General features: G+C 53.1%; 2 protein-coding genes across 3 annotated transcripts in view; one reads left to right on the plus strand and one right to left on the minus strand.

Moving 5' to 3' along the window:
* The window catches only part of PRODH (proline dehydrogenase 1), a 34,686-nt gene extending 28,679 nt beyond the window's left edge, over positions 1 to 6,007 (plus strand). Inside the window, exons 11-14 of the mRNA XM_020996546.1 lie at positions 906 to 1,081; positions 1,593 to 1,691; positions 3,374 to 3,462; positions 4,680 to 6,007. Coding sequence (XP_020852205.1) covers positions 906 to 1,081; positions 1,593 to 1,691; positions 3,374 to 3,462; positions 4,680 to 4,870 — 555 coding nt within the window. The 3' untranslated portion in view covers positions 4,871 to 6,007. The remainder of the gene's footprint in view (positions 1 to 905; positions 1,082 to 1,592; positions 1,692 to 3,373; positions 3,463 to 4,679) is intronic.
* Positions 6,008 to 6,687: 680 nt separating this feature from the next.
* P2RX6 (purinergic receptor P2X 6) lies at positions 6,688 to 14,462 on the minus strand. Of its 2 annotated transcripts, none has more exons than XM_078154478.1 (12): positions 14,344 to 14,462; positions 14,043 to 14,133; positions 12,595 to 12,666; positions 11,083 to 11,158; positions 10,637 to 10,730; positions 10,080 to 10,160; positions 9,518 to 9,659; positions 8,934 to 9,043; positions 8,571 to 8,664; positions 7,929 to 7,994; positions 7,657 to 7,734; positions 6,688 to 7,268 (listed from the first exon to the last, which is right to left on the minus strand). In XM_078154478.1, the coding sequence occupies exons 1-12, from the start codon at positions 14,370 to 14,372 to the stop codon at positions 7,119 to 7,121; spliced, it is 1,083 nt and encodes a 360-aa protein (XP_078010604.1). In that variant the 5' UTR covers positions 14,373 to 14,462; the 3' UTR covers positions 6,688 to 7,118. The 2 variants fall into 2 exon arrangements, 1 of the variants encoding a protein (XP_078010604.1); XR_013486514.1 differs by having other exon boundaries at positions 7,180 to 7,268; positions 7,889 to 7,994.
* Between the last annotated feature and the right edge of the window lie 11,087 nt (positions 14,463 to 25,549).

The raw sequence follows: 25,549 nt of genomic DNA on the forward strand, positions 1-25,549 counted from the left end.
GCCAGACCTTCCCGCCCTCAAAAGCCCGTTCTCCCTGGGGATGCCCCATGGAAGGGAGTGAGAAGGGGGAAGAGCAGGGAGGGGGCTCAGGCCCAGCAGGAAGAAGGGAGGAGGGGGCCGGGGGAGGCCAGAGCTCAGGCCCTCAGGTAGGGCCAGGCAAGGGGAGGGGCCCACCCAAGGCCAGCGTCCCAGGGCCGGGAATCCCGAGGCCAGTGTGGGAGGAGGAAGGCAGGGGCAGAGGAGGCCCAGGGAGGCAGATGGCAGGAGGAGGGCACAGGGGTGGTGGAGGGATAGCGAGGTGTTGGAGGGGGCCTTCCCTCCTTCCCCCGCCCAGCTGCCACCAGCCTTTCCAGCCGTGCTTACTGTCTTCCCTTCACACACACACAAACACACACACACTCTCATTCTAACATGTACATACACACATTTTCACACATATACATTCTCATACACACTCTCACATTCACATTTTCACACACACATTCTCTCACATTCACACACAAACACACGCACATTCTCATACACATACACATTCACATATACACATTCTCACACACGCCCATATACATCTTCACATGTACACACACACATTTTCACATACACTTGTTCTCACCCATATTCACACTCACATACACATTCACATACACACACACACGATATTCTCACATGTACATACGTTCTCATTCTCACACATGCGCACACATTTTCACGCATACTCATTCTTACACGTGTACACACACACACACACATTTTTACACACACTCACTCTCATACATACACTTACATTTTCACACAAACACACACAGCCGCCATAATCATCCTCTCTGTCTGTCCATCAGTCTGTCTGGCATCTCCAAGGCCCCACATTGGGGCCATCACCTCCCTCACAAGCGTCTCTCTTCCAGGACGCTTATGACAGCGTGTCGCTAGACGTCGAATTGGCCCGTCGGGAAGGCTGGTGTTTCGGTGCCAAGCTGGTGAGGGGGGCCTACATGACACAGGAGCGTGAACGGGCAGCAGAAGTGGGCTATGAGGACCCCATCAACCCAACCTACATGGCCACCAATGAGATGTACCACAGGTAGGGGGACCCCTGGCATGCAGCGAGTTGGGGGGGGAGGCTGGGAGGGGCAAGGAAGATCTGAGAGGCCTGGGGTGGGGAGCTAGAAGCCAGAGGGTCAGGCTGTAGCTTCTCTGTGCCTGCTCTCAGAGAGGGGTGGGGCTCCCAGGTTCTGAGGCAGAATAAGAGGTGTGGACAGGGGCAGGGGAGCTGCAAGGGGGGGCCTCCCCAGGACCCCAGAGGCCATCCGCCCCCCTCCCCATCGAGACCCAAGGAGGGTAGTCCCACCAGCCACGGGCAGTCCAGCTGAGACAGGAGGCCACTAGCTCACTGCGTGCAGCCGTGGGTGGCTCTCTTTCCTTTCTGAGCTGCAATGTCCACACAGACAGCCTGGCCAGGAGTCGGGAGGACATGGGTTCAGATCCTTCCCTGGACACTCCCCCACTAAGCAGAGTGATCCTGGGCAGGTCACTTAACCCCTCTGGACCCCTGAGATCTCTGGGGGTCCTCACGGTCGTTCTGCTCCCTCCAGGTGCCTCAACCACATCTTGGAAGAGATCAGGCACAGCAGCTGGGCCAGCGTGATGGTGGCCTCTCACAATGAGGACACGGTCAGGTTCACCCTTCAGAGGTGGGGGCCCTCCCACAGGCAAGCCGGGCCAGCTGCACACCCGCCCTGTGTCCCCTTCTTCTACCCCGGGTGGGCTGGGGGACACATATGGTGCCTCAGTTTCCTCCTCTGTGAACATGGTGGGGGGCACATACTATAGTTAAAAGAGCCCAGAATTTGGAAGTAAGAGGTGGGGTCAGGTTTTCCACCGTTCCCCAAGCCAGCCGTGTGTCCTTGGAGATGTCACTCAGTCGAGCTTTGTGTGGAGGAGGGGGCCCTGTCTGTCCCTAAGGCTCCATGAGGCCCTGGGCATCCCTGGGTAGAGGTGCCTGCCTGAGCGCCAGCGCCCTCCAGATTCACCTACCCTAGGCAGACACCAAGGCCTCCCTCCCCCAAGGTGCTGCCCCTTTGTTTGGCCCACATGATTAGGCACCTGCTGCGTGCAGGGAGCCAGCTTTGATGAGCCCCTGCCTGTCCTCGGGGGTAGGGGTCCCCTTCTGAGGGGGTTGGGAGCCGTGAGCAGGAGGGGAAGGAGTCCTGGCTCCCCCCTTCCTGGGTCTGTGCCCCTGGCCAGGCTCTGACAAGGTCCCCCCGAGCTCCTCCAGAAAATGAGGGGGATGGTTCCTGCCTTGCAGCCCGAAGCCTAGAGGAATGGGTCTCCTGGACCTCTCACTGGCTCCTGGTTTAACTCTTGGCCGCTGCCAGCTGGCCTGGGGCTCCTCCTAAGGAGGCAGCAGGGACCCCGAGCACCAGCTCTGCCTCCTGTCCCCAAGCCTTGAGATGGGAAAAGTGTCAAGGAAGAGGGTGGGATGCCAGAGGGGCTGAGGAGCCTGGTCTCCATCTTCTGCCCATCCTGGAGGGGAGGCATAAAGGGGTAGTGATCTGCACAGAGAGGCAACTCCTCACCAGGAGTACCCCACCTCCAGAGGCAAAGCTGCGGCTCCAGCCGCTGCTGCTGCCTCTCAGAGCCTCAGTTTCCCCATCCCCAAATCGAGGTGACCATACTACGTCATGGTTTGTTGTGGAAAAAGAAAACATTGGGACGCTCTAAAGCTCCAAGAAATGTGGGCTGTTACGTGGGTGCAGGGCATGTGGGGTCAGAGGCCCTCGGCCCAGCCCCCTCCTTTAGGCAGGAGGCAGGGTTCAAACTCGGGGCCTGTGACTCCAATTCCACACCGTCCCATGGAGCCTCTCCTGGGCTAGTCTTACCCCTCATCTGACAGGATGCAGAGGGTGGGGGAAGGGTCAACCCCGGGGACTGGGGCTGGCCTGGGCAGGAGCCCAGACTAACATCGGGGTCTAGAAGCAAGGGCATTGGGTGGGCCAGGCAGCTCACAGGAATGTGCGTTCCCTGGGCTCTGAGCCCGGGGCTGGCGCACGAGAAACAGGTGAGATTTGTTCTGCCTGGCCTCTAAGGGAAGGAGATTGGGGCTTGGTATGAAAAGGGCCTTACTGCTTATCAGCGCTGACCCTTAGCAGGGTGGGCAGCTCCTCAGGCATGGTGGTGAGGTCTCTGTCCCTGGCCGCTCCTCGGGCATGGTGGTGAGGTCTCTGTCCCTGGCCGCCCCTCGGCCATGGTGGTGAGGTCTCTGTCTCTGGCTGCTCCTCAGCCAGCTGGATGAAGCCCCAAGGGTCTGCAGCTAGGTTGGGGTGGGTTCCCTTCAGGGTCTGGCTCTCCCCTAGCCCTGGCCTTTGTTTGGCAGGATGGAAGAGCTGGGCCTGCATCCCACAGAGAGGAAGGTGTACTTTGGACAGCTCCTGGGCATGTGTGATCAGATCTCCTTCCCCCTGGGTGAGTGGTGCCCGCTCCCACTTTGCTCCATAGTGATTAGTTTAGCCAGTGCCCCCTGGTCCCAGGGGCTTCCCGGGAGGCTGGCTACCTACATCGGGGAAGGGCCTCTGCCCTGGGGAGTGCCCCCATCTGCCCCAGCCATGGCCCCAGGGCTTCTGAGGAAGCCTCAGAACAGAACAGGAGAGGGCAGGGCAGGGGCTGGGCCTTGTCTCTATGGACTCCAGGTCCAGCCACAGGCCGTGAAGGCAGGGAGAAGCCAGAAGTCATCGAGGCACAGGAGATGAACCTATAACTTATGAGGGCACTGAGGGGGCTGAGGAAGGGAAAGGAAAGACCCAGGGAGAACGCGAGATCCTCCCTGCAGAGCCAGCCAGGCAGCTTATAGGCCAGGAAACTGAGGCAGGCCCAGGGAGCTGAATGAGACCATCATTATGACTGCCTTTGCCCCCAAGGTCAGCCAGGTAGTGAGTGTCACAGGTAGAATTCGAACACAGGAGCTGTCAGGTCTCGGCTCCAGATGGAGTGAGAAGTCCCAGAGGGACGGCATTAGGCCCCAGGCCAGCAATCGGAACTGTCTGGGAGGTGGCAGACCCCCAGTCCCTTCTGATGGAAATTCGGGATATGTGAGCCTCCATTTCCCCTTCTGTTAAATGGGGATAGCAACGCCAACAAGACCCCCTTTACACACCTTAAAGTGAAGTAGGGATGTGGGTTAGGCTGACATTTGATGGGAGTAAAGGTCAAGCCGGATCCTTGGTCCCGCGTTCAAGGTGGCGGGTGCTTCATGAGGCATCCTAAAGCCGCAGGCAGGAAGCTAGAGCCAGGTCAGGTGGGAGGTGGCAGCGGGAGAGCCATGGTGACCATGGGCTGCACGGGGGTCCCACTGGCCCTGGCTAGGCCGCGTCCTTGACCAGTGCCATGTATCAAAGCGGCTGAGGAAGAGGAGCCTGGGGAGAGGGGGAGGAGCGTCCAGCTCTTTGGGGCCAAAGGGGGGACTTGGAAAGAGGCCCCCCGAGGCCTGATCTAAGCCACAAGCTTCCCATCCCGGGGGCTTCAGGCAGGCTGGACAATGACCACTTGTTTGGGGAAGAACCGAGGTCATTCTCGCTCTGGGGCAGCTGCACCTCGAGGGCCTCAAAGTCCTGGTGCTCCTGGGAGCCTCCCTCCCCCAAGACAGTCTGGAGTGGGGAGTAATTGGCTTTTGGGGGACCTGGCAGGTCAAGCTGGCTTTCCGGTCTACAAATACGTCCCATATGGCCCCGTGAAGGACGTGTTGCCGTACCTGTCCCGCCGAGCCCTGGAGAACCGCGGGATAATGAAGGGGGCACAGCGCGAGCGGCAGCTGCTGATGAAGGAGCTCAAGCGGAGGGTGCTCAGCGGCAGCTTCTTCTACCGCCCTGTGGCCTGAAGCTAGTGGCCCTCCCTCTTTCCCCCTTCCCCACCTCCCCCCCCACCATCAGGCAGTCAGTCAACAAGCATTAGTTAAGCTGTACTGTGTGCCAGCCCTCTGTGGGCTCCCAATCTAATGAGGAAGACAACATGAAAGTAACTGGGTGCAAACAAGAGGTCATCCAAGCATTTCCTGAGCACCGGGTGGCCAGGCCCTGGGCCCCGGGGTTCCCTGCCCTCCCGGAGCCTACCCTCTAAGGAGGAGGCCTGGAGATGACTGGGTCTGTTCTGGGCAGAGGAGGGAGCAGCCAGGAGGCAGGGGCAAGGCCAGGAGGCAGGCCTGGGGCAGCCCCCTGGGGTCTGCATAGCTCACCTTCCAAGACCCAGGTTCCAATGGGGCATCGGTGTCCCCCACCACACAAGCCCAAAGCCACGTGTCCTGCCTGAACCCTGGCGCCTCCCCTCCCTTCTCCTTCCTGTGGCTGAGGGTCCCTGAGGACTCTGGAGGCTGAATAGTTCCCCTCACCCTGCCGGGTGTCAGAGGTAGGATTCACAGCATGCTCAGCTCATTCCAGGAAAGGGAGAGCCAGGGGCAGGGCTGCTCTCTGCTGCATTGCTCCCGTCTCTGGCTTTCCACTCCACCTCCCAAAGGCTCCCAAGCATTCCTGGGGTCATGAGGAATCTATTTAAAGAGCCCAGCTGAGCCTGGGGTCATGGGAATCCAGTCTGTGCCACTGTGTTTGGGGGTGGGGGTAGCTGCTGAATGAGGAGGCCCATCCTTGGAGAGGTGGGCAGACGTCCTTGGAGGCAAAGCTGGTGAAAGATGGGGATCACTAAGACCAGAGAACTTGCAGAAGGAACATCCTGTCATCTCAAGGGAAGGTGCAAGATGAAGTCCACTCTGACCACATGCTTGTCATTGGCCGAGGGTCTGGAGTGGGAGGCAGCCTGACTCTTGTGGGTCACTCTCGCTTGGCCTGTGGCAGGCTTAGAAGCCCAGCGGTGGCCATGCCCAGCTCTCCTTAGGAATATGGGGATGGGGAAGGAGGGAGAAGAATGAGCAAGAGGCCGCATCCAACCTCCTGACTCCTACTGCCCAGCCTACCCTGTCAAAGCTAAGCTAAAACAGCCCCATTAAAAGTGTTGTTACATCTTCCCAAGGCTCCTGAGCTCTCAGTAACACCGGGGTAAAGTGGCAGAGCTGGGGGGCTCAGAACAGGGGATGTCAGGGCTGGGAGGGGTCTGAGGACAGGGGGTGTCAGAGCTGGGAGGGGCCTCGGAACAGGGGATGTCAGGGCTGGGAGGGGCCTGAGAACAGGGGGTGTCAGAGCTGGGAGGGGCCTCGGAACAGGGGATGTCAGGGCTGGGAGGGGCCTGAGAACAGGGGGTGTCAGAGCTGGGAGGGGCCTCGGAACAGGGGATGTCAGGGCTGGGAGGGAGCTCAGTGCCCTGGAGTTTTACAGACTTTACCATGACAAGTTATTTTGTAGGGGAAAAGCATACTGAGGATTGCTATCCCAAAGTGGAGTGGGCTGGCTCAGGGGTGATGAACTCTCTGTGATTAGATGTCTCCAAGCAAAGGCAGCTTGGCCACTTGTTGGGAAGGTGGTATGGGGATCCCTTTCGTGTCTGGGTGGCTGAGCCACTGAGGCCCCTTCAAGCGCTAAGTCTGAGGTCTGTGCACCTCCCCCCTTTTACACATGTGTACGTGTGTGCACACACACACACATGCATGTGCACACACACCCACACACACGCATACATACACACCCACACACACTCACATACACCCACACACAGTCACGTACACACACACCTCCCCAATAAGTCACAGAGTTGGGGCAGAGGTCTTCTCATTATTGCAGGGGCTGGAGTGATCTGAGAAGCAGGGTGGGCAGACTCTAGGTCCCAAAGTCAGAGGCAGAGGAAGGTGCCCAGAAGGTCTGTGGATGGAGGTCAGAGCCTCTGGAGGAGCTCTAGGGCAAAGGATCGAGGAGTTCAGGTGCCGTCTGGTGCACCTCCTCATTTAACAGATCAGGAAAGTGAGGCACGGGCCAGCCCAGGCCAGGATTCAGGCTCCCTGAACAGGAGCCCCTAGAAAGGAGGAGCCCATGCCACTGTTGCCCAGAACCATGCCCATGTGGCTGTTTCAGGTCTCAGGAGCCATCCTGGGGCTCTTTCAGGAAGGGCAGTGATAAATGAACTACAGCCTTGGAGCCCCAGGGGCATGGAAATGGTGTTGCTGGGGTCCTTTGGGCAGCCCTAGGCTAGGCCATGCCAGCATCCAGGCCCTCCTTGCCAGCGGTGAGATCGGAATCCGTGGCTGGGCTCAACTGTGACTGCGAGCCTCCGGGCCCCTCGTGATCCCCCGGTGCCGAGGCTCGCTCTTGTTCTCCCCTGATCTTGGGGGCCTTTGCCTGCAGGCAGAGAGATGGCTCAGGCCCTGGTGCCTGGCCCAAAGGACATCAGAGATGACGGGAATGGGCCTGGGCAGAAGCCACCAGGATGGATGCTTCCTTTGCTGTTCAGTGACCCATCATAGCCTTTGCCCCAAGCAGAATGAGCCCCAGCCCAGTGGGGTGGGGAGCCCAAGGGAGAGTCAGGGGGCCTGACCCAGATACTTGCATGACCTTCAGCCACCCACTGAATGTATTAATGAGGGCGTTGGACTACAGGTCCCTTCCAGCTTCAGATGAAGCCCCCAGCCCTTCCCACAGCCCCGCCAGTCCTTGCCCCTGGGAACAGACAGACCCCCAGGCCAGGCTCAGTCATGGGACAAGGAGCAGAGAGGAAGGAGCCTTTCACCTCCTCATACTTCTTCCCCCAATAGAAAGGAGCTTTTCCATCCACATAAAGCAAGAGCAGGTCACAGAGGAAGGTGACCTACAGGGGAGGACAGTGCTAGGCTAGCCAGAGCACCCCACTCCCCACCAGATCCAAGTCTCCAGGGACTGAAGAGAGGTATCTTCCTCCTCCCCCAGGAGTACATACCCCACTCCAAGGGTCCCTTCTCCCATGCCACCCCCAACACACATACCTATGGCATTGCCAGAGAGAAAGGTTGGCAGCAGACTCACCACCCCTAGCAGGGCCATGCCTGTGCCTAGCGTGATCCCTGTAGAGATGGCACTGAACTTCCCTGCCTGGGAGAGGGGAGGTCCTCAGGCCACAGGCCTCCCCCACCGGGAGCTCCCAGCACAGCCTCAGATTGGGCCCCTTATTATAGGCTGGTGGGGTGGATCAGGGGCTTTAGACAGGAAGGTCTCTTAGGAATAACCTAGTCTGACCTACACACTTTGCAGATAAGGGTACTGAGGCCTGAGGTCATCAAAATAGAGTCGTAGGCTCACAGACCCAGAGTTGGAGGGAACCTGGGGGACCATATAATCCAGCCCCCTCATCTGACAGATGAGGAAGCTGAGGCCCAGAGGAGGGATTTGGCCAAGGTCAAGCAGACAATGAAATCCGAGCCTGGGTCTTATGGCCTCTTCCCCCCTTCTTCCACTGTCCTCACCCTGCTGTTCTCCAAAGGTCATCTGGTCCAATCCCCTGCCAGTGAAGGGGATGCTCCCCCATAGAGCATTTCTGATAAGTGACCATCATGAAGAGGGAACTCAGGAGCTGGCTGGACCCAGCCCAGAGGAGGCCCCCTGACCCATTACATCGACTGCTGGGCTGTCCAGCTTCCATCCCACCATGCACCCGGGCCCAGCCCCTACCTGCCCAGCCACAAGGATTTCAAATCGGATCCCAAAGAGTTTGAACAGGCTTCGAGCCTCCATCCCCGGAGGCTTCCACCAATGCGTAGCTGTCCTGGAGAATGGGGACAACAGGACCCTGGATGACCAGAGTTGAAGGGAGAGGCTGCTCAGGACCTGAGACAGTCTCTCATTTTACAGAAAAGGAAACTGAGGCCCTGAGTGGGGAGGAGGCACAGCAAGGAGAGCTGGAAGACACAGGAACCCTTGAACAGACCACACCAGGGTGGACAGTGGCCCCTCAGCTCCCTCCCCAGCAGTGAATGAGCACACACACACACACACCCTGTCTTCCCTCCCCAAATGCGGGGCCTGGACCCTCACCTGAAGTTATAGCCCTTCTCCTGCAGCCAGAAAGAATAACAGGGCTGGCATTCAATGCCAGGGCGATCCAAGTCACAGTCCCAGCTGATCTGAATCCTCACAACTCCCCCCTGCCAAAAGCAGGAGCCCGCCGGTCACTGCGAGCAGGGGCTTCCAGCCAGGGCTGGGGGGTCAGGACCCAGAGTCCCCAGAACACTGGAATCACAGCATAGCAGAGCCAGAAGGGGAGACTGAAGCCAAGAGAGGGCATTTCACACCCGCATGGCATGCAGTATCCATGGCTAGGACTGTGGGCTCCTACCTAGTCTGATCTCAGAGGCTACCTAGGCTAACTTAGGGCACTGAGGTGACTTGCCCAAGGTCCACCAGGTAGGCAGTGACAGAGTAAGGATTTGCACTCAAGTCCTCTGAGTTTGCATGCAGTGCTCCACTGCCCCCACTTTTTATCCCTGCCCTTCAAAGCAGCAGGGCGGAGGCCCATCCAGCCTGGTCATGGGGCCCCTCTGTGTGTGGGTATAGATTGGGGGTCATGGGACTGGGGCCAAGGGTGAGGCCAGGGAGCTCGCACCCCCAGGTCCACTTACCGAGAGGGCCAGGTCCTCAAAGTCCTCTCCAGCTGCCTCCACCACATCCCCCACCCGGAAGACTGGACAGAAAGGGCTGAAGAGGGCGTCATACCTGCAGCTCTTGAAGTAGGTGCTATCCAATGTCTCCAAAGTGTTGGTCCTGAGGGACAAAAGCCCACCTGTGTGTCCAGCAGGGACATTGGAAAGGGGAACAACATTCCCAAACAAAAGAGAAGGTGGCTTCTCACCCCAGAATTCAACAGAGCTCCTAGAATGGTGGGACCATGGGACTGAGAACCCTTAGAACCTAGAAAGGCCCTTAGAACAGGGAGGGTCAGGGCTGGGAGGGCCCTTAGAGCAGGAAGGGTCAGGGCTGGGAGGGCCCTTAGAGCAGGGAGAGTCAGGGCTGGGAGGGCCCTTAGAACAGGGAAGGTCAGGGCTGGGAGGGACTTTGGAACACAATGTCCAAGCTTGGGTGGGTGGGTGGAGGGCCTCAGAGCTCCCCCAGTCCAGCCCCCTCACTCAGCCTCGGGGGAGGCTCTTCCCCAGAGCCACCCCACCTCCCACACCAGCCACTTACTTGAAGAAGTTGAACTTGGGGAAGGTGATGGAGTTCTTGATGAAGAGGGTGAAGTTTTCCGATTCCAGCAGCTGGGGCTTCCTTTGGGAGGGGGAGATGCAGACAGTTGAGGCCCCAGCCTGCCAGGCCCTCCCCAGGCTGCCCCTCAGCACACAACGGCAAGTGGGCCCACTGCAGACCCTCGGCCTCCCAGGAGCCTCAGGAAGGGGCAAAGCCAGGGTGACTCCACCAATTTTACAAAGGGGACTTCCTCAAGGTCACCAGTGAGTTAGCCATAGAATGAAGCCTCAAATCCAGCTCTCCTGACCCGCCAGGGATTTCTCCCCTCCCTTCCCACTTTCCTCACGGCAACCCCAGGAGGGGGGCAGCGATGTGTATTATTATCCCCATTTTACAGATGAGGACACTGAGGCTCAGAGGAGTGACATGATGCATTCAGTCACCCAGCCAGGACTTGAATCCAGGGCACTTGCCCTGGTGGGCAAGTCCCAAGTGCAGGGGCTCCTTTCGACTACTCTGGGATGGAGCAGGCAGGTCAGAGCAGGGGACGGGCAGACCTGGACGTGCTGCCGCTCTCCACAGGGCACCAGCCCCAGATCTCGCAGGTCTGGTAGGTTGAGTTAAACATGATGCACTTCCCAGTTTTGATTCCTGGAACAGAAGCCAACTGAGTCCTTCCTCTCTGAGCTTGGGGCCACTTGGGCTCCAGCCTGGGTTAGGACCAGGGCCAAGCATCTCTGGTCTAAGAGGAAGATCACAGGGCCATGGGATTTGGAGCTGGGAGAAACCTTGGAGACCAAACCCCCTCCCCTCATTTTTACAGAAGAGGAAACTGAGGCCTGGAGAATTCAGGGGTGACCCAAGGTCACACAGGAGACCATCAGGATTTGAACTCAGATCCTGGGATTCCAACCCAGCTGCCCCCCAGGAGCACCCTCTGGTCGTCAGTGCTCAGCACACTTGGGAGGTCGCTGGGGTGGGGAACGAGGCGTGAGATCGGTACCGTGGCTGTGGCTCAGTATCTCTCCAACCGGACAGTCCTCATCAGCCAGGCAGGGAGCCAGAGGAACAGAGGGGTGCTGGGGTGGGGGAAAGAAGGGGAAGCGTGAGCTACGATCCCTCCAAAGAAATAGATCCCCCCAGAATCACAGAGGGCTTTCAGAGAGTATCTAGTCCACCCCCACGCTCACCTCCCGTCATCACACCAGGAGGAAACTGAAACCCAGAGAGGGCAGAGGGAGAGAGAGGAGGAAGGAGAGGAGGGAGAGAAGGAGATGGGGAGGGAGAGGGGAAGGAGAGAGGAGACAGGAGGTCAGAGCAGAGCAGAAGAGAGGAAGGGAGACCAGAGGAGAGGAGGAAAAAAGGGGGAAGGGGAGGGAGAGGAGAGGAGGGGAAAGGAAGGAGAGGGGAGAGGGAGGAGAGGGGAGACAGGACGTCAGAACAGAGCAGAAGAGAGGAAGGAGACCAGAGGACAGGGGAAAAGAGGGAGACTCGGGGTAACAGGGAGACTGTCTTCCCTTATTTGAAGGACTGACAGGGGAAGGAGGGATTAGCCTGGTCCTGCTTGGCCCGCCCAAGGGAGCCTCCGCTGCCCTGCCTTCCAGGGACACATTCCTTTCTATCCATTCTCCTATAGCACCTGTCCCTTTTCCTTCACGCAAAGTTTTTGACAGCCCAACCTCTTGAGACTAAGAGAGAATGCCTGACCCTCTGAACTCCTCCGACCAGAACACCTCAGTCCCCAAACCCCTATCAGAGCAATTAGGAAGACCATCCTAACAGTGGAGTGGGCTGCCATGTCAGGTAGTGAGCTCCCCATCACTGCAGGTATAACTCCCTGTTAGAGAAGATACGGAGATGCCTGCATGGGACGGGAGGGTGGGCTGACATGTTCCCCACCTCCGATATTCTCAGCATCTGAGGGCTGAGGGTTTGGGTGCCTCATACATATATGTCCATGGGTCATACGTGTGTGATGTCATCAGTGTGGGAGGCCCCTCCACCAAGACAGATCACAGCCCATCTGGAGAGTTGTCTGAGGTTCAGAGGGGCCTAAGTGGTTTGTCTGAGACCACCCACTTCTAAGTGTCAGGAGTGGGATTTGAACCCAGCTCTTTGTGACCAGCCGGTCCAGCACTCTCACCACTACACCGGACTTTCCCTTGACAGCACAGCAGGCTCTTAATGTTTGTTGGCTGTATTCAGTGGAATTGGCTTTGGCGCTTTGGCGCTGTTTCAGAAGTTCAGGGGCTTCTGTAATCTGGGCATCACAAGGCCCTCCCTCTGACAGCCTTGAGATAGCAGCCCACAGCCAGCCTGACCCAAAGGGCTGGGAGCACAGGGAAACCCAGGGCCTCCTCTGGCCCCCAGGGCAGCCAAGAGCTCCCTCCAGGTCTTCTCCCTGGGCTGAGCTGGGGGCAGGGGAGGGAAGCTGGAGCTCTCGCTCTCCCTCCTCCCCAGGACTGGGGCCTGCCAAAGACCCCAGGGTGGCAAGGGGCTCCAAGAAGGGTCTTACCTCTGGACACGTCCCCTGCACTTGCTCTGGTGTGGCAAGGAAATCGGTCACCAGGAAAAAAACGTTTTCTCCCTAAGAGACGAAAGGCCTGAGCTAGAACTTCTCTGAGGACCCAGGGTAACCTTAGAGCTCGGATCTGGAAGGGGCCTCAGAGACAGAACTAAGGCAGGACAATCAGAGCCTTGCCCCCAGGGGCTGAAATCAGAGGGTGCCAAAAGTAACCTCTGCTTGGGGTGTGCTTTCTGCTCACGGCCTCCCGGGGACACAGGCCTCATCCTAAAGGGTCCTTCCTCCCCAGCATCCCCAGCATCCCCCATCCCCAGAAACAATCATACTACAGTGTAGACACGCACACATATACACCCCAAACTTCCCTCCTCGCCCCCTTCCCCCGCCGCCTTGTTCTGCCCCAGACAAGCAGAACCACACCGGGAGCCCTCTAAAATACTCAGAGACATCGACGGCCGATGATCCTGTCCCCAGCCATTTCTTGGAGGGGCTGAACACCCTCAGTTCTTGGGAATGGTGCTGGGATGACTGAGGCACCGGGCCCTTCCCCGTCCCAAATGGCCTCCTCAGCTGGAGCCCCTTCCCCACCTCTCCTCGTCCTGCCCTCTCCCCACAACTCCGCACTATTTCTAATTCAATATGCCTTCCACAAAATAGTTATTAAATATCAACTATATACAGAGCCCTGTGTTGGGAAGATGCAAGGCTTAGATAAAGCACAGTCCTCTCCCTGATGGGGCTTTAGCGCCTAATCCCTATTTCTTTTTTTTTTTTTTTGGTTAGGCAACGGGGTTAAGTGACTTGCCTAGGATCACACAGCTAGTGTCTTAGGCCAGATTTGAACTCAGGTCCTCCTGAATCCAGGGCCAGTGCTCCATCCACTGTGCCATCTAGCTTCCCCCTCCTAATCTCTATTGCTAAAGCTTAGGTCTGACCCCATTCCTCCCGGCCTGACATCCTTCAGAGGCTTCCTAATTTGTATTAGGAATTTTTAATAAAGACCTTTAAGATAAAATACAGACTCCTTCGGTTTAGCTCTGTCCTACCTTTCCAGCCTTCCTGTCATCTATCGCTCTAGGATCCGGCGAAAACAAGCTTTCTTGCCGTTCATCACATGAGACACTCCCTCTCCCACCTCCCCACCTTTGCCCAGGCTGTACCCTATGCCTGACAGGCATGTTCTCATCTCTGCCTAGTCAAAGCTCCAACCAAGAGAGGGCTTTTCTGGTCCCTCCTTCCCTCACTGGCTACCAGTGCCTCTGCTCCAGGGGAGCCTCGGTTACCTCGGATTTCCCTCTGCATCTATTTATATGTGCACAGGCTGTCTTCCCTTTATCAAAAGGAATCTCACTGAGGGGAGGCACTGTTTATTTTTGTCTCTGTAGCCCCAGTACAGTATCCATCGTGTAAATGCCTGTTGATTGATTGAAAGCACTCACCATCTGTAGCCAGGATGTGCAATATTCCCAGACAATGTGCCAAGTGAGTCTGGGGAAGATTGTCACCAATAGAAAGACCAGGGAATGCTTCCTGGAGGAAGTGGCATTGGAAATGGGCTTTAAGGGATGGAGGAGGATTCAGCAGGCGAAACAGGAAAGACGTGTGAGGGCGGAAGCAGCCGGGAACAAGGCTGGTGCTGGACAGGCTGGCAGAGGCCGGTGATGGAACCTGGCCTCCTGCACCCGTGTCTAGCAGGAAAGGGAGGAAGCGTCCTCACCCTGGAAGAAAGGAGAGCCTCACCTGGGGGGGCTTCGTGTAATCGGCCACATCCCACAGTCTGTTTCCTAGCGCCTCAATCTGGCTGACAGAGACCCCCTTGAGCTTGGTGATGACCGATACCTGGGGATCAGACTCCTTCTCCTGGTAACCCTTCTTGAAGAGAAGGGACCACCTACCCAGGAAAATAATAGACCTCGGTAACAGTAGAAAGGACCCAAGGTACTTCCTCTCCCCCTTGGTCATTCCCTCCCTCCTTCATGGGGTCACTGGGTCCATCGGTCAGTCTTCAGTCCATCTGCTGATGGGTCAGCCTTCGCCATCAGGAAGGTAGTCGGGGCGGGGAGGGGGACAGGCCTCCCCAGAGAGATCAGGGACCTCCTTGGTCTTCCGCACACATCGTCTCAGAGAGGGACAGAAGTCTGGATCCCCTGGGAGCACCGTTAGTGCAGGAGGCTGGGAAACCAAACTGATGGCCACAAGTTGAGGAAAGTCTATGATGAGAGCGTCAACACCTGGGTGTGCCCCGGATTTGATCTCGCACCCCCCCTCACTGCAGGGGCTTTTCGGGTGGATTGGCCCATCAGTAAATCTGCTCCCCCTCTTTCACCCGGACCATTGTCACCCCCTCCCAAATGGCCTTCCTCCCTGCCTCGGACTCCCCATCTCCCACCCATCTGAAGGCACAGAGAGGTCTCACTCTGTCCCTCCCCCGATCAAGGGCTTCCTTCTGCCTCCCGGGGTGCAGAACATTCTCCTTGCCTGCCCCAAAGGTCCTCAGCACAGACTTCCAAGCCACCTCGGAGGCTTCATTCTCACTATTATGACCCTTCCCACCCAAGCTGGACGCTAGATTGTTTCTCGAACGTGGAATGCATTTTCCCACCTCAGAGGGCTGGGTGACACGGACAGTAAGCATTGGGGTTGGGGTTTGAGCCCCAGTCCTATCTGGCTCTCCCTCCTACCATGTAGTCAGGACTGGATGCTGTTTGTCTCCTTTGCCTTGTCCCTCCGGGTAGTGAGCTCCCTGTCCCCCACAGTGTTCAAGCACTGGCTAAGGGATCATTGGACAGGCAGGTTATAGAGGAAATTCCTGCACTGTGCTCAAGGTCGGACTCAATGATCTGAGGTCTTTTCTGGCCTTCACAGGCCAGAAAGGGTAGGTGGGGAGTAGACTTAGAATTCTGAATCAGGGTGCTTTGTGGGAAGGGTCTTCGGCTAAAAAGCCACCTATGTGGCTGCCAAGCGGCCCTGTGGACAGTGTGTTGGACTGACAGTCAGCAAGACCCGAGTTCAAGTGCTGCTTCAGACGTGTATTAGCTGTATTTTCCTGGGCAAGTCATTCAACAGCCACTTACCAGAGTGTCAGAGCTGGAAGGGAACCACGTAGCTCAAACCCCTAACGTTACACGGGAGGAAACAGGCCCATCCACAGGAAAGGACCTGCCCAAGATCACCTGGTCTGTGGCAAAGTCTGTCCCCAGTTCCCTTTCCCAGGGAGCTGGAGCCAAGGCTGCTGTCTCTTCTCATGACCTCTACAGTCCCCCTCATCACGCCCCCCACAAGGACCCCTCCTCTCTTACCCCTCCCACCGCAGGGACCCCTCCTCTCTTACCCCGCCCCCCACAAGGACCCCTCCTCTCTTACCCCTCTCCCCGCAGGGACCCCTCCTCCCTTACCCGATTACATATCCCAGGATGCCAAGCTGCAGGACCCTCTGGAGAGCACCCACCCTCCGGTTCCGGGTGAGGACATATTTCTCTGTCTTGTAGTCCAGAAGCCCCCATCCACGCAGGGACCCCAGCACTCCCATGCTCATGCCTATGAGTCAGCACAGGGAGTGATGAGCTGGTCTGCCCAGGGCAGCCTGCCCCCTTGGCAAGCATCTATTAAAGGCACAGAGGCTCCTGGCTGGAGGTGGGAGGGGAAGGAAGGAGCAGCAGCTTCAGTCGTTTGTCCAGCCAAGCCTGCTCAGCCTCTTGGGCTCAGAGAGAGGGACAGAGGGAGGACCGAGGAGACCAGAGGAGGCACAGCCTTCAACCTCGAGGAGGCTACGAGGTCTTGAGATGCCAGAGTACCAGGGCCCAAACCGTCTGACTTTAGGCAGGCTACTTTCCTTGCCCAAGACTTGGTTTCCCCATCTGTAAACTGAGGGATTTAGATTACAGGATCCTCCTTAGGGACTTTAGGAACCTTTCCAATTAAGGATCTGATTAAGGATCTGATATTCTCTGTTCCAAGGCCACTCTGGCTCTGACATCCTCTGTTCTCAGCTCCCTCCCAGCCCTGACACCCCTTGTTCTCAGCCCCCACCAGTCCTGACATCCCTTGTTCTCAGCCCCTCCAGCCCTGACATTCCCTGTTCTGAGGCTCCCCCCCAGCCCTGACATTTCACATTCTAAAGCCTCTCCCAGTCCTGTGAGTCAGTGATTCCTTGTCATAGAAAAATACCTGTCTGGAGAGCCAGGAGTCCTGGATTTGGCATCGACCATAAGCGCTCATCAGCTCAGTGCTTGTTGACATCCCCTACCCCCCTCCCCACACACACACATACACCCCCCTCCCTCTGTGAATCTGTTTTCTCCTCAGTAAAATAATAAGTCTGCCTCCCCTAACCCTCCCAGGGCTGTTAGTAAGAAAGTGTTTCGTAACCCTTAACAAGCAAGAAAAAGAAGCAGCTCTTCTGGTGTTCCAGCCAGGAGGGAACTTGGGGATCAGCAAGGCCAGCGCCCTCCCCCCTCTCCCCGCACCACTTTCCTTTTTTAAAATTCAATTTTGTTTCATTTTCATGGTTCCAATTCTCTTCCTTCCCTCACCCCCAATGAGAATGCAAGAAATCAAAACCCATTACAAAAAGGTATAGAGATGCAAAGCAAATTTCCACATTAGTCATGTCAAGGGGAAAAAAAAAAAGAAAAAAAATCTCCTTCAATCTGCATTCAGACTCCACCACTTTCTCTGGAGGTGGAGAGCATTTTTCATCATGAGTCCTTTGGAATTGTCTTGGATCATTGCATTGCTGAGAACAGCTAAGTCATTCACAGCTGATCATCAGACAATGTGGCTGTTACTGTGTACGATGTTCTCCTGGTTCCGCTCATTTCACTTTGCATCAACTCATATAAATCTTCCCAGGCTTTTCTGAAGTCGACCTGCTCACCATTTCTTATAGCACAACAGCATTCCATTACATTCATAGACCACAGCTTGTTCAGCCATTCCCCAACCGATGAGCTTCCCCTCGATTTTCAATTCTTGGCCACCACAAAAAGAGTTGCTATAAATATTTTTTTACATATGGGTCCTTTTCCTTTTGCCTTGATCTCTTTGGTATACAGACCTAGTCGTGGCATTGCTAAGTCAAAGGATGTGCACAGTTTTATAGCCTTTTGGGCGTAGTTTTAAATTGCTCTCCAGAATGGTTGGATCAGTTCACAACTCCACCAACAATGCATTAGTGTTCCAATTTTTTCCACATCTCCTCCAACATTTGTCATTTTCCTTTTCTATCATATTAGCCAATCTGATAGGTATGAGTTGGTACTTCAGAGTTGTTTTAATTTGCATTTTTCTGATCAATAGTGATTTAGAGCATTTTACATGACCATATATAGATTTGATTTCTTCATCTGAACAATGCCTGTTTATATCCTTTGATCATTTATTAATTGGATAATGGCTTTTATTCTTATAAATTTTGCTCAGCTCCCTACATATGTGAGAAATGAGGCCTTTATCAGAGAAACTTGCTGCAAAGAATTTTTCTTGTTTTTTGCTTTTCTTATAATTTTAGCTGAATTGACCCAAGACAATTCTGAAAGAAACGATGATGAAAAATGTTCCCTACCTATAGAGAGAAAACTGATGAACTCTGAACACAAATTGAAGCATATTTTTTTGACTTTCTTCATTTTTCTCCTTTTTTGTCTGTGTTTTCTTTTGCAACATGGCAAATATGGAAATATATTTTTTGTGACTTCTCAAGAGTGGGGAGGGAGAGAATCTTGAGCTCAAAAATTTTTTTAAATGAATGTTAAAATTTATTTACATATAATTGGGAAACATTTGATGAAATGAAAATATGTTTTTAAAATAATAATTTTAGCTACACTTATTTTGTTTGTACAAAAACTTTTTAATTTTATGTAATCAAAATTATCTATTTTACCTCTTGTGAAACTCTAATTCTTGTTTGGCCATGACCTCTTCCCCTACCTATAGATCTGACAGATAGTTTTTTCCATGCTCTACTAATTTGCTTACGATATCACCCCATGTGTCTAAACCAAGTGCCCATTTTGAGCTTATCTTGGTATAAGCAGGGGCAGGGAACCCTAGAACCTGAGGCTGCAGGTTCCCCACCCCTGGATAAGGTGTGAGATGTTGCCCTACACCTAGTTTCTGCCAACCTGATCTCTAGTTTTCCCAACAGTGTTTGTCAAATGGTGACTTCTTCCCCCAGTGATTTTAAGTGGAATTTCTCTTTCTATCTCTTCCTGCTGGGTTTTGTTGCTGGTATACAGAAACGCTGGTGATTTATCTAGGCTTATCTTCTGTCTTGCAAACTTTCCTGAAATTGGTCATTGTTTCAATGAGTTTTTTAGTTCATTCCCGGGGTCGTTTAAGTACATATCATCATATCGTCTACAGAGAGGGATTGTTTTGTTTCCTTGCTATTTATTCTGATTCCTTCCCCTTCTTTGTCTTGGCTCATTGCTAGAGCTAGCATTGCTACTACAATATTAAATAATAATGGTGATGACGGACATGTTTGGCTCTCCTCAGCCCTCTTAGCTGAGAATGTTGCCTTACATTATCCAGAAAAAAAAATTTCAGCCATCTGCTGTGAGCTCCCTTCCCTCCTCCTCATCTCCTACCACTCAGGTGCCCCGTGCCACCTTCTCCACCTTCACCCCTGTCTCACAGGATGAAGTGGTCTCACCCCTTACCCAGGCTGACCCCTGTCCGTGTTCGAGTGACCCCAATTCCATCCCCTCTCCCCCAACAGACTGCCTCCCCATCCCTACTCTGTCACTTTTCTTCAATCTCTCCCTCTCTACCTATTTCCTATTGGCGGTAAACCTGCCCGTGTCTCCCCCATCCTGAAAAGCCCACACTTGATCCTTCCATCCCTGCTAACTATCGACCTCCATCTCTTCTGTCCTTTGTAGCTAAACTCCTGGAAAAGCTGCCTCCCTTGGGGCCCCCACTTTCTCTCTTCTCACTCTCTTCTTAACCCCTTACAATCCAGCTTCCTATTTCAACATTCCGCTGAAACTGCTCTCTGCAAAGTTACTAGTGACCTCTTAGGTGCCAAATCCAGCGGCCTCTTCTCCATCCTCCTTCTCCTTGGCCTCTCTGCAGCCTCAAACACTGTCCATCACCCCCTCTTCCCTAGTGTTCTCTCCTCTCTGGGTGTTCAGGCCACTCTTCCCCGCCCACATCCCGGTTCTCCTGCTCCCTCCCTGACCGCTCCTTCTCCTTCTCCTTTGTTGAATCCTCCTCCAGGTCACACCCTCTAAGCCTACATGACCCCCAGGGCTCTGTCCTGGGCCCTCTGCTCTTCTCCCCCTTTACCACTTCACTAGGTGATCTCATCACCTCCCAGGGACTTGATGACCATCTCTGTGCTAATGATTCTTCAGTCCCCTTTTCCTGCCTGAACTCTCTGCTGACCCCCATCTCAAATCTCCAGCTGTCTTTCAGAAATCCCCAATGGAACATCCAGCAGACATCTTGAACTCTGTGTCTAAAACAGACCTCATCATCTTCCTTCCTAAACCCTCCCTTCTCTCCTACCTTCCCTGTGATTGCAGAGGGCCCCACTCTCCTCCCAGTCCCTCAGGCTCCCCACCTCGTCCTGGACTCCTCACTATTTCTCACTGCCCCCCCCCAACATCCAATATGGTGCCAAGGCCTGTCAATATCACCACTGTAACGTCTCTTGAATACACCTCCTTCTCCTCCCTGACTCTGCCCCGACTCTGAGGCAATTCCTCATTGCCTCAGGCCTGGATTACTACAATAGCTGCTTGGGGGGGGGGGTCTGCTGCCTCAAGTCTCTCCCCACTCCGGTCCACCCTCCACTCAGCCACTACAGTGATTTTTCTAAAATGCAGGTCTGACAACGTTACTGTCCCTACTCAGTGCCTCTGGCAGCAAATACAAAATGCTCCCTTTGGCATTCAAAGCCTTCCATGGCCCACCCCCCTCTTCCGGTTCCAGCCTTCTTGCCTCTTTCACCTCAACATATACTCTTCAGTCCAGTGACACCGGCCTTCTGGCTATTCCACAAACAAGACGCCCATCTCTCAGCTCCAAGCATTCTCTCAGGTGGTCCCTCCATGCCGAGCCCCCTCCTCTGCTCCAACTACCAGCCTCCCTGGCTTCCTTAAGTCCCAGCTAAAATTCTACCTTCTACCTGAATCCTTCTCCAATCCCTCTTAATTCCAGTACCTTGCCTCGGTTAATTATTCACTATTTTCCTGTATATAACTTGTTTGTATGTAGTGTCACTAGACTGCAGGCTTCTTGTTCATTGATTGATTGATTGATTGATCGGTCCCTGAGCTTATTAGAAAGGCTTCTAGCATGTCCCCACTACAGACAGTACCAAGTTGTAACCAGTCATTTGCTTTTAATAAATTTACACTGTAATAAGTTAAGAAGTGTGTGTGTGACCATATACAGGTTCGAAGGGCATTGTTTCCAGCCAAGTGCCCTACTAGTAAAGCTAAGCTCCTGCAGAGTGTAGCGGAGAGTAGTAAAAGCCTTGTTATAGATTATAAATCATAATTATATGGGGCTAGGAATACCCACACCTTGAGTGCTGCTAATCTATAAAAATTCCCTATTCCTGTGAAGGTTCCCGGTTCTTGTCAGAGATATTCATACGAGACAGATTCCATGATGTTAATGGAAACTCTTGTAATATCCTGGCCCACCCTTTGACTGAAAGATTGCACTCGAGGACCTAGAAGACCCCACATGGCCTCGAGGCCACAGGTTTCCCCCTCCCCCCTGCTCTGGCCCATCAGAAATCACAAATGCCCATGGTAATCAATATCGTGCTCCTCAATCTGTGATCAATGTTTCTCGTTTATTGTTTATGTTCCCCATTTTAAAGTTCCTCATTTACGCCTCTAAAAATGCCCTGTTGGGGCAACTAGGTGGCACAGTGGATAGAGTACCGGCCCTGGAGTCAGGAGGACCTGAGTTCAAATCTTACCTAAGACACTTTACACTTATTAGCTGTTGGGCAAGTCACTTAACCCCATTGCCTAGCCTAAATAAATAAACAAATGAACAAAAACAAAAATAAATAAATACATAAATAGGTAGATGAATAAATAAGTGAATAAGTAAAGAAATAAATAAATAGATAAATACATAAATAGATAGATTAATAAATAAATAAGCAAATAAGTAAATAAATAGATAAATAAATGAATGAATGAATGAATAAACAAATAGATAGATAGATAGATAGATAGATAGATAGATAGATAGATAGATAGATAGATAGATAGATAGATAAATGAATGAATGAATGAATAAATGGAAATGCCCTGTAAGATCACAACAAGGTCCTTGTACCAGCCAAGGTGGTTTTGGACACACTTTATCAGCAAATAGCTAGTCGTTACCAATGAACTGATCTTGCTTGAACTTTTTTGCCTCGGTTTCTCTTATTCACAGATTTCATTCATGACAATTGGTGACTTCAGCAGGACCTCCAGCGTGGGACTCTGGTCTTCAGGACGGTCCTTTGAAAAAGTTCCCTAGAGCACACCATAGGTGATTTCACTGAGGGCTCCTCTTCAGGGAACCATCTCTGGAGACTGGACTCCACCCTCAAGTCTGATCCAAATTTTCTCTGAGCCCAAGTAAACCCTAGGAAAATCCCTTGATCTTGTTTGATTGGGGAACCCTACAGGAGTCCCTTTGTCTGTCCTGCTTGGGGAACATTTTTGTCCCTTTATCAGATTTGACTGGGGATCTTTTTATAGGGAACCCCACCTGCTACCAGAAAGAGATAGCGGAATCTCTCCTAGAGAAAGAGAAGTCCTTGGTGCAGATAGGAATTAAGCTCTTGCTATCAGCTGCCCAGACAAAGCATTTCTTCTTCGATTTAAAGAATCTTTGTTGCAGATAGAAAAAAAAAACCTTTTGGAAGTAAAATGAATTCTGTCTTCTGTAAGTAACTGGAAATCCTGAATGCAGGTAAAAGAGTTCTGAAGGTTTTGTTTTTGTTTTTCTTATTGTGGCAACTGGCAAAGAGTCTAGAGGAATGAAGTGTTACTGATTTTCCCAGCTAGCAGGGACTTGGCTTCTACATCTTTGGTGAAAGCCGGGGAGGAAGATTCTGCTCTGTGTGTGTGTGTGTGTGTGTGTGTGTGTGTGTGTGCGTGTGTTGTTATACAGTTATGCCTTCCACATCTTGACTTTCCCCATCATGTTTTCAGCATAAGAAATTAAATGGCAATTTTGGAGGAGTTTTACAGAAGCTGCAGATGACAGGCAAAAGCCAGAGGAAAAAGTTTAGAAACTCAGAAATGCATAAAAAAGTAATGTTATATGATATCAACATACTGTATCTTTTAATGCCATAAATATACACACTTTCTTTTTAAAGCTAAGTCAAAAGTTAAAGTTTGCAAAAAGAATATTAAAGCCAATAGATGACACACAAGGTTAGTATTTTTACTTAACATTGACCTACATATAGCCTATGACCAAATCAACCCAAATTTTACAAGAAGGTACTGTAAACACCCCATAAAAGAAAAAGAAGTCATTCTCTGGTACAAAAGGGAGGGCAGATTTTATACAGATTTTCCAGGTGGCCAGGGTGCCCCACCCCACTCCACCACCACCACCCACCCACACAATGTGGAAAGGATAACTGTAACGAACTGAATTTTCCTATTGAGATGTCTCAGAAAATAGAGTGGCACCTTGAATGGGGGAAACTAATTTGCAACATAGAGATTCCCTGTGCCAAAGATGAAATCCTTTCTGAATATAGGCTACTGCCTGTGACAGGTAGCACAGCCTCTTCTTCCTCACACAGAAGGACCGGAGCCGCTGGAGGAAACGTTCCTCCTCCAGGTGCAGGAAGCCTTGTTACACGGAGAAGCATCATTTGTGGAAGGAGAGAAGAGCCCAGCCTCTAGGGACCCCAGAGAGATTCAAGGCTTTCATTGTCTTCACGATCTGCTCCACTCTGCGTTTGCCGAGTCTGAGGGGGTGTTTCAGCAGAGTTTTGGGAAGCAGAACTTTGGAGTTCTTCCAATTAACAGAGCTGCCTGTCAATCCATGCTCCGTGTGCTTCCTTGTTTATTTTCCAGTCTCTTTTGTCGTTTATCCTGAGTGACAGATTCTGACTCCCAAGTGATAACAGCAGATAGGGCAAGCCCTCATACAGCTAGGAGCAGCTTTGGTACCCTCAGAGGGAGGGAGGAGATTTAATCCTCTAGAAAGCAGAGGGCTTCCTCATGCGAGAACAGTCTTTTCTACATGGAGCAGAATCTCTGAGGCTCCAAAAGAGGAACTTGAAGACAAAGTTGTGAGTTTGGTTTGACTCTCAGAGGTGTGTAGATCAGCTCAGATTTTGATTGGCAACGAGCAGGAAGATCTCTGTGGCGCGAAGATCACTCTAATTATTGGAAAGTAAGGGTTGCTTCCAAATAAAACAAGAGGTAAATTGTATAATCATGGGAAACACAGACAGTGTTCCTGCTGGAACTGCCTTGGAAAAATTCTGAAGCTCTTGGGACCAAAGGAAACCCCTGGTCTAACCTGGTATGACAGAAAGCCTGCCTGTCACAAGGGTATGTAGACAGGCACCCCCTTGTCCTCTCAAATTCTACGGCAGGACTTAGCATCCATCCCCTTAAAGGCTCCATCTGTTCAGAATGTGGACAATGGCCTGTGAGCAGCTACCAATGTCAGAGTCCGCCAAGAAGGCAGCACCGCCTTCTTCTCCAGCTTCATCAGGGAGGCCACGAGGTCTCCAAGGCAAAGGTACATCGGTGTCTTTCTTAGGTCAAGTATCTTGGCTTTGTCCTGTCTGCCCTCATCCCAAGGCGTTTGTCTGAAGCACAGGCAAGCCTTCCAACAACTGTCCACTCCAAAGACTAAAAAGTAGCTTTGTGCCTTCTCAGGCTCTGCAGGCCGAGGCCAACAGTGGACGCCATCTTTAGTGAGATCCCCAAGCCTTTAACTGCTCTTACCAAAGACCCTTCCAGAACCCTTGCCCCCTGAACCAGGACATCTCATGGCTCTCGCCACCCTCACGAAGGCTTTGCTTTGACTCCCAGATGAGTCCTTTCTTTTTTGTACATGAACATAAGGGAGTGTCACCAATGGTGCTCACCCAAGACCTCAGACCCTCTCTGCACCAGCTGGGCTCTGAGGCTGCAGGTGCTCTGCCCTGCTTGAGAGCCACAGCAGCTACTGCCCTTTTGGTAGAAACAACCTCTGAACTTGATTTTATGGGTCCCACTTGTCATTCAGTGCCCTGGTGAGGTTAAGGCTCTTTTTTTGAGACACCACAATTACGGCTTTTGTGATCACAGACTTGCTAGAGAAGTGACTATTGGAAGAGCAAAGTGTGACTTTTGAGTGGGTTCTGTCCTCAAGCCCATCACGCTGCTCCCTGATTTACTGACTTTGAGCAGTCTCTTCATGACTGTTCTGTTGTGGTTCATGTGGCCCCAGTGACGACCTTACCGAATTCTACAGAATCCCCACCTGGTTTTTCGCACTGATGGTGCCTTTTTTATAAAGGATGGAATTCGGTCCAGGGTGCTGCCGTGGTCTCTGATCGTGATACTCAGTGGTCTGCTTCTCTTCCACCCAATCTCAGCAGTCAGGATGCCAAGCTCATTGGCCTTGCTCAAGCTTGTTGGGCACGAAGTGCCAATGCCTACGCTGACTCATGCTGTGCTTTTGGAGTCTGCCAGGATGAGGGGTTTTAACCTCCACCAGTAAGGCTGTTTTGAATGCTGACTTCATCAAAGACCTTCTAACCATTATCCAGCTACCCAAGAGCATCGTCCACTGCTCTGCCCACACAATGGCGCTGATCCCAAGGGACCTGCCATGCAGCAACAAAACCGGCCACCTTGGATGGCCCCACCCCTGTGTTTCACCTCACCACAACCAACAGTGGAGACTTCTCACTTCCTCTTCTCTACAACAACATTGACTCAGTCCATCATGACAC

This window comes from Phascolarctos cinereus, unplaced genomic scaffold (genome assembly GCF_003287225.1).
Source record: "Phascolarctos cinereus isolate Bilbo 61053 unplaced genomic scaffold, phaCin_HiC Scaffold_4;HRSCAF=312, whole genome shotgun sequence".
Lineage (NCBI taxonomy): Eukaryota > Metazoa > Chordata > Mammalia > Diprotodontia > Phascolarctidae > Phascolarctos > Phascolarctos cinereus.

Bases quoted from the DNA above. Each gene is read 5' to 3' on its own strand.
- P2RX6 (XM_078154478.1), bottom strand. From the start codon at position 14,372: ATGTGGCCGATTACACGAAGCCCCCCCAG. The intron at 12,667-14,042 runs GTGAGTGCTTTC...TTCGTCTCTTAG, and splicing joins GCACATCCTGGCTACAGATG to GGAGAAAACGTTTTTTTCCT. The intron at 10,161-10,636 runs GTCTGCCCGTCC...CCCCTCCCAAAG, and splicing joins GAGAGCGGCAGCACGTCCAG to GAAGCCCCAGCTGCTGGAAT.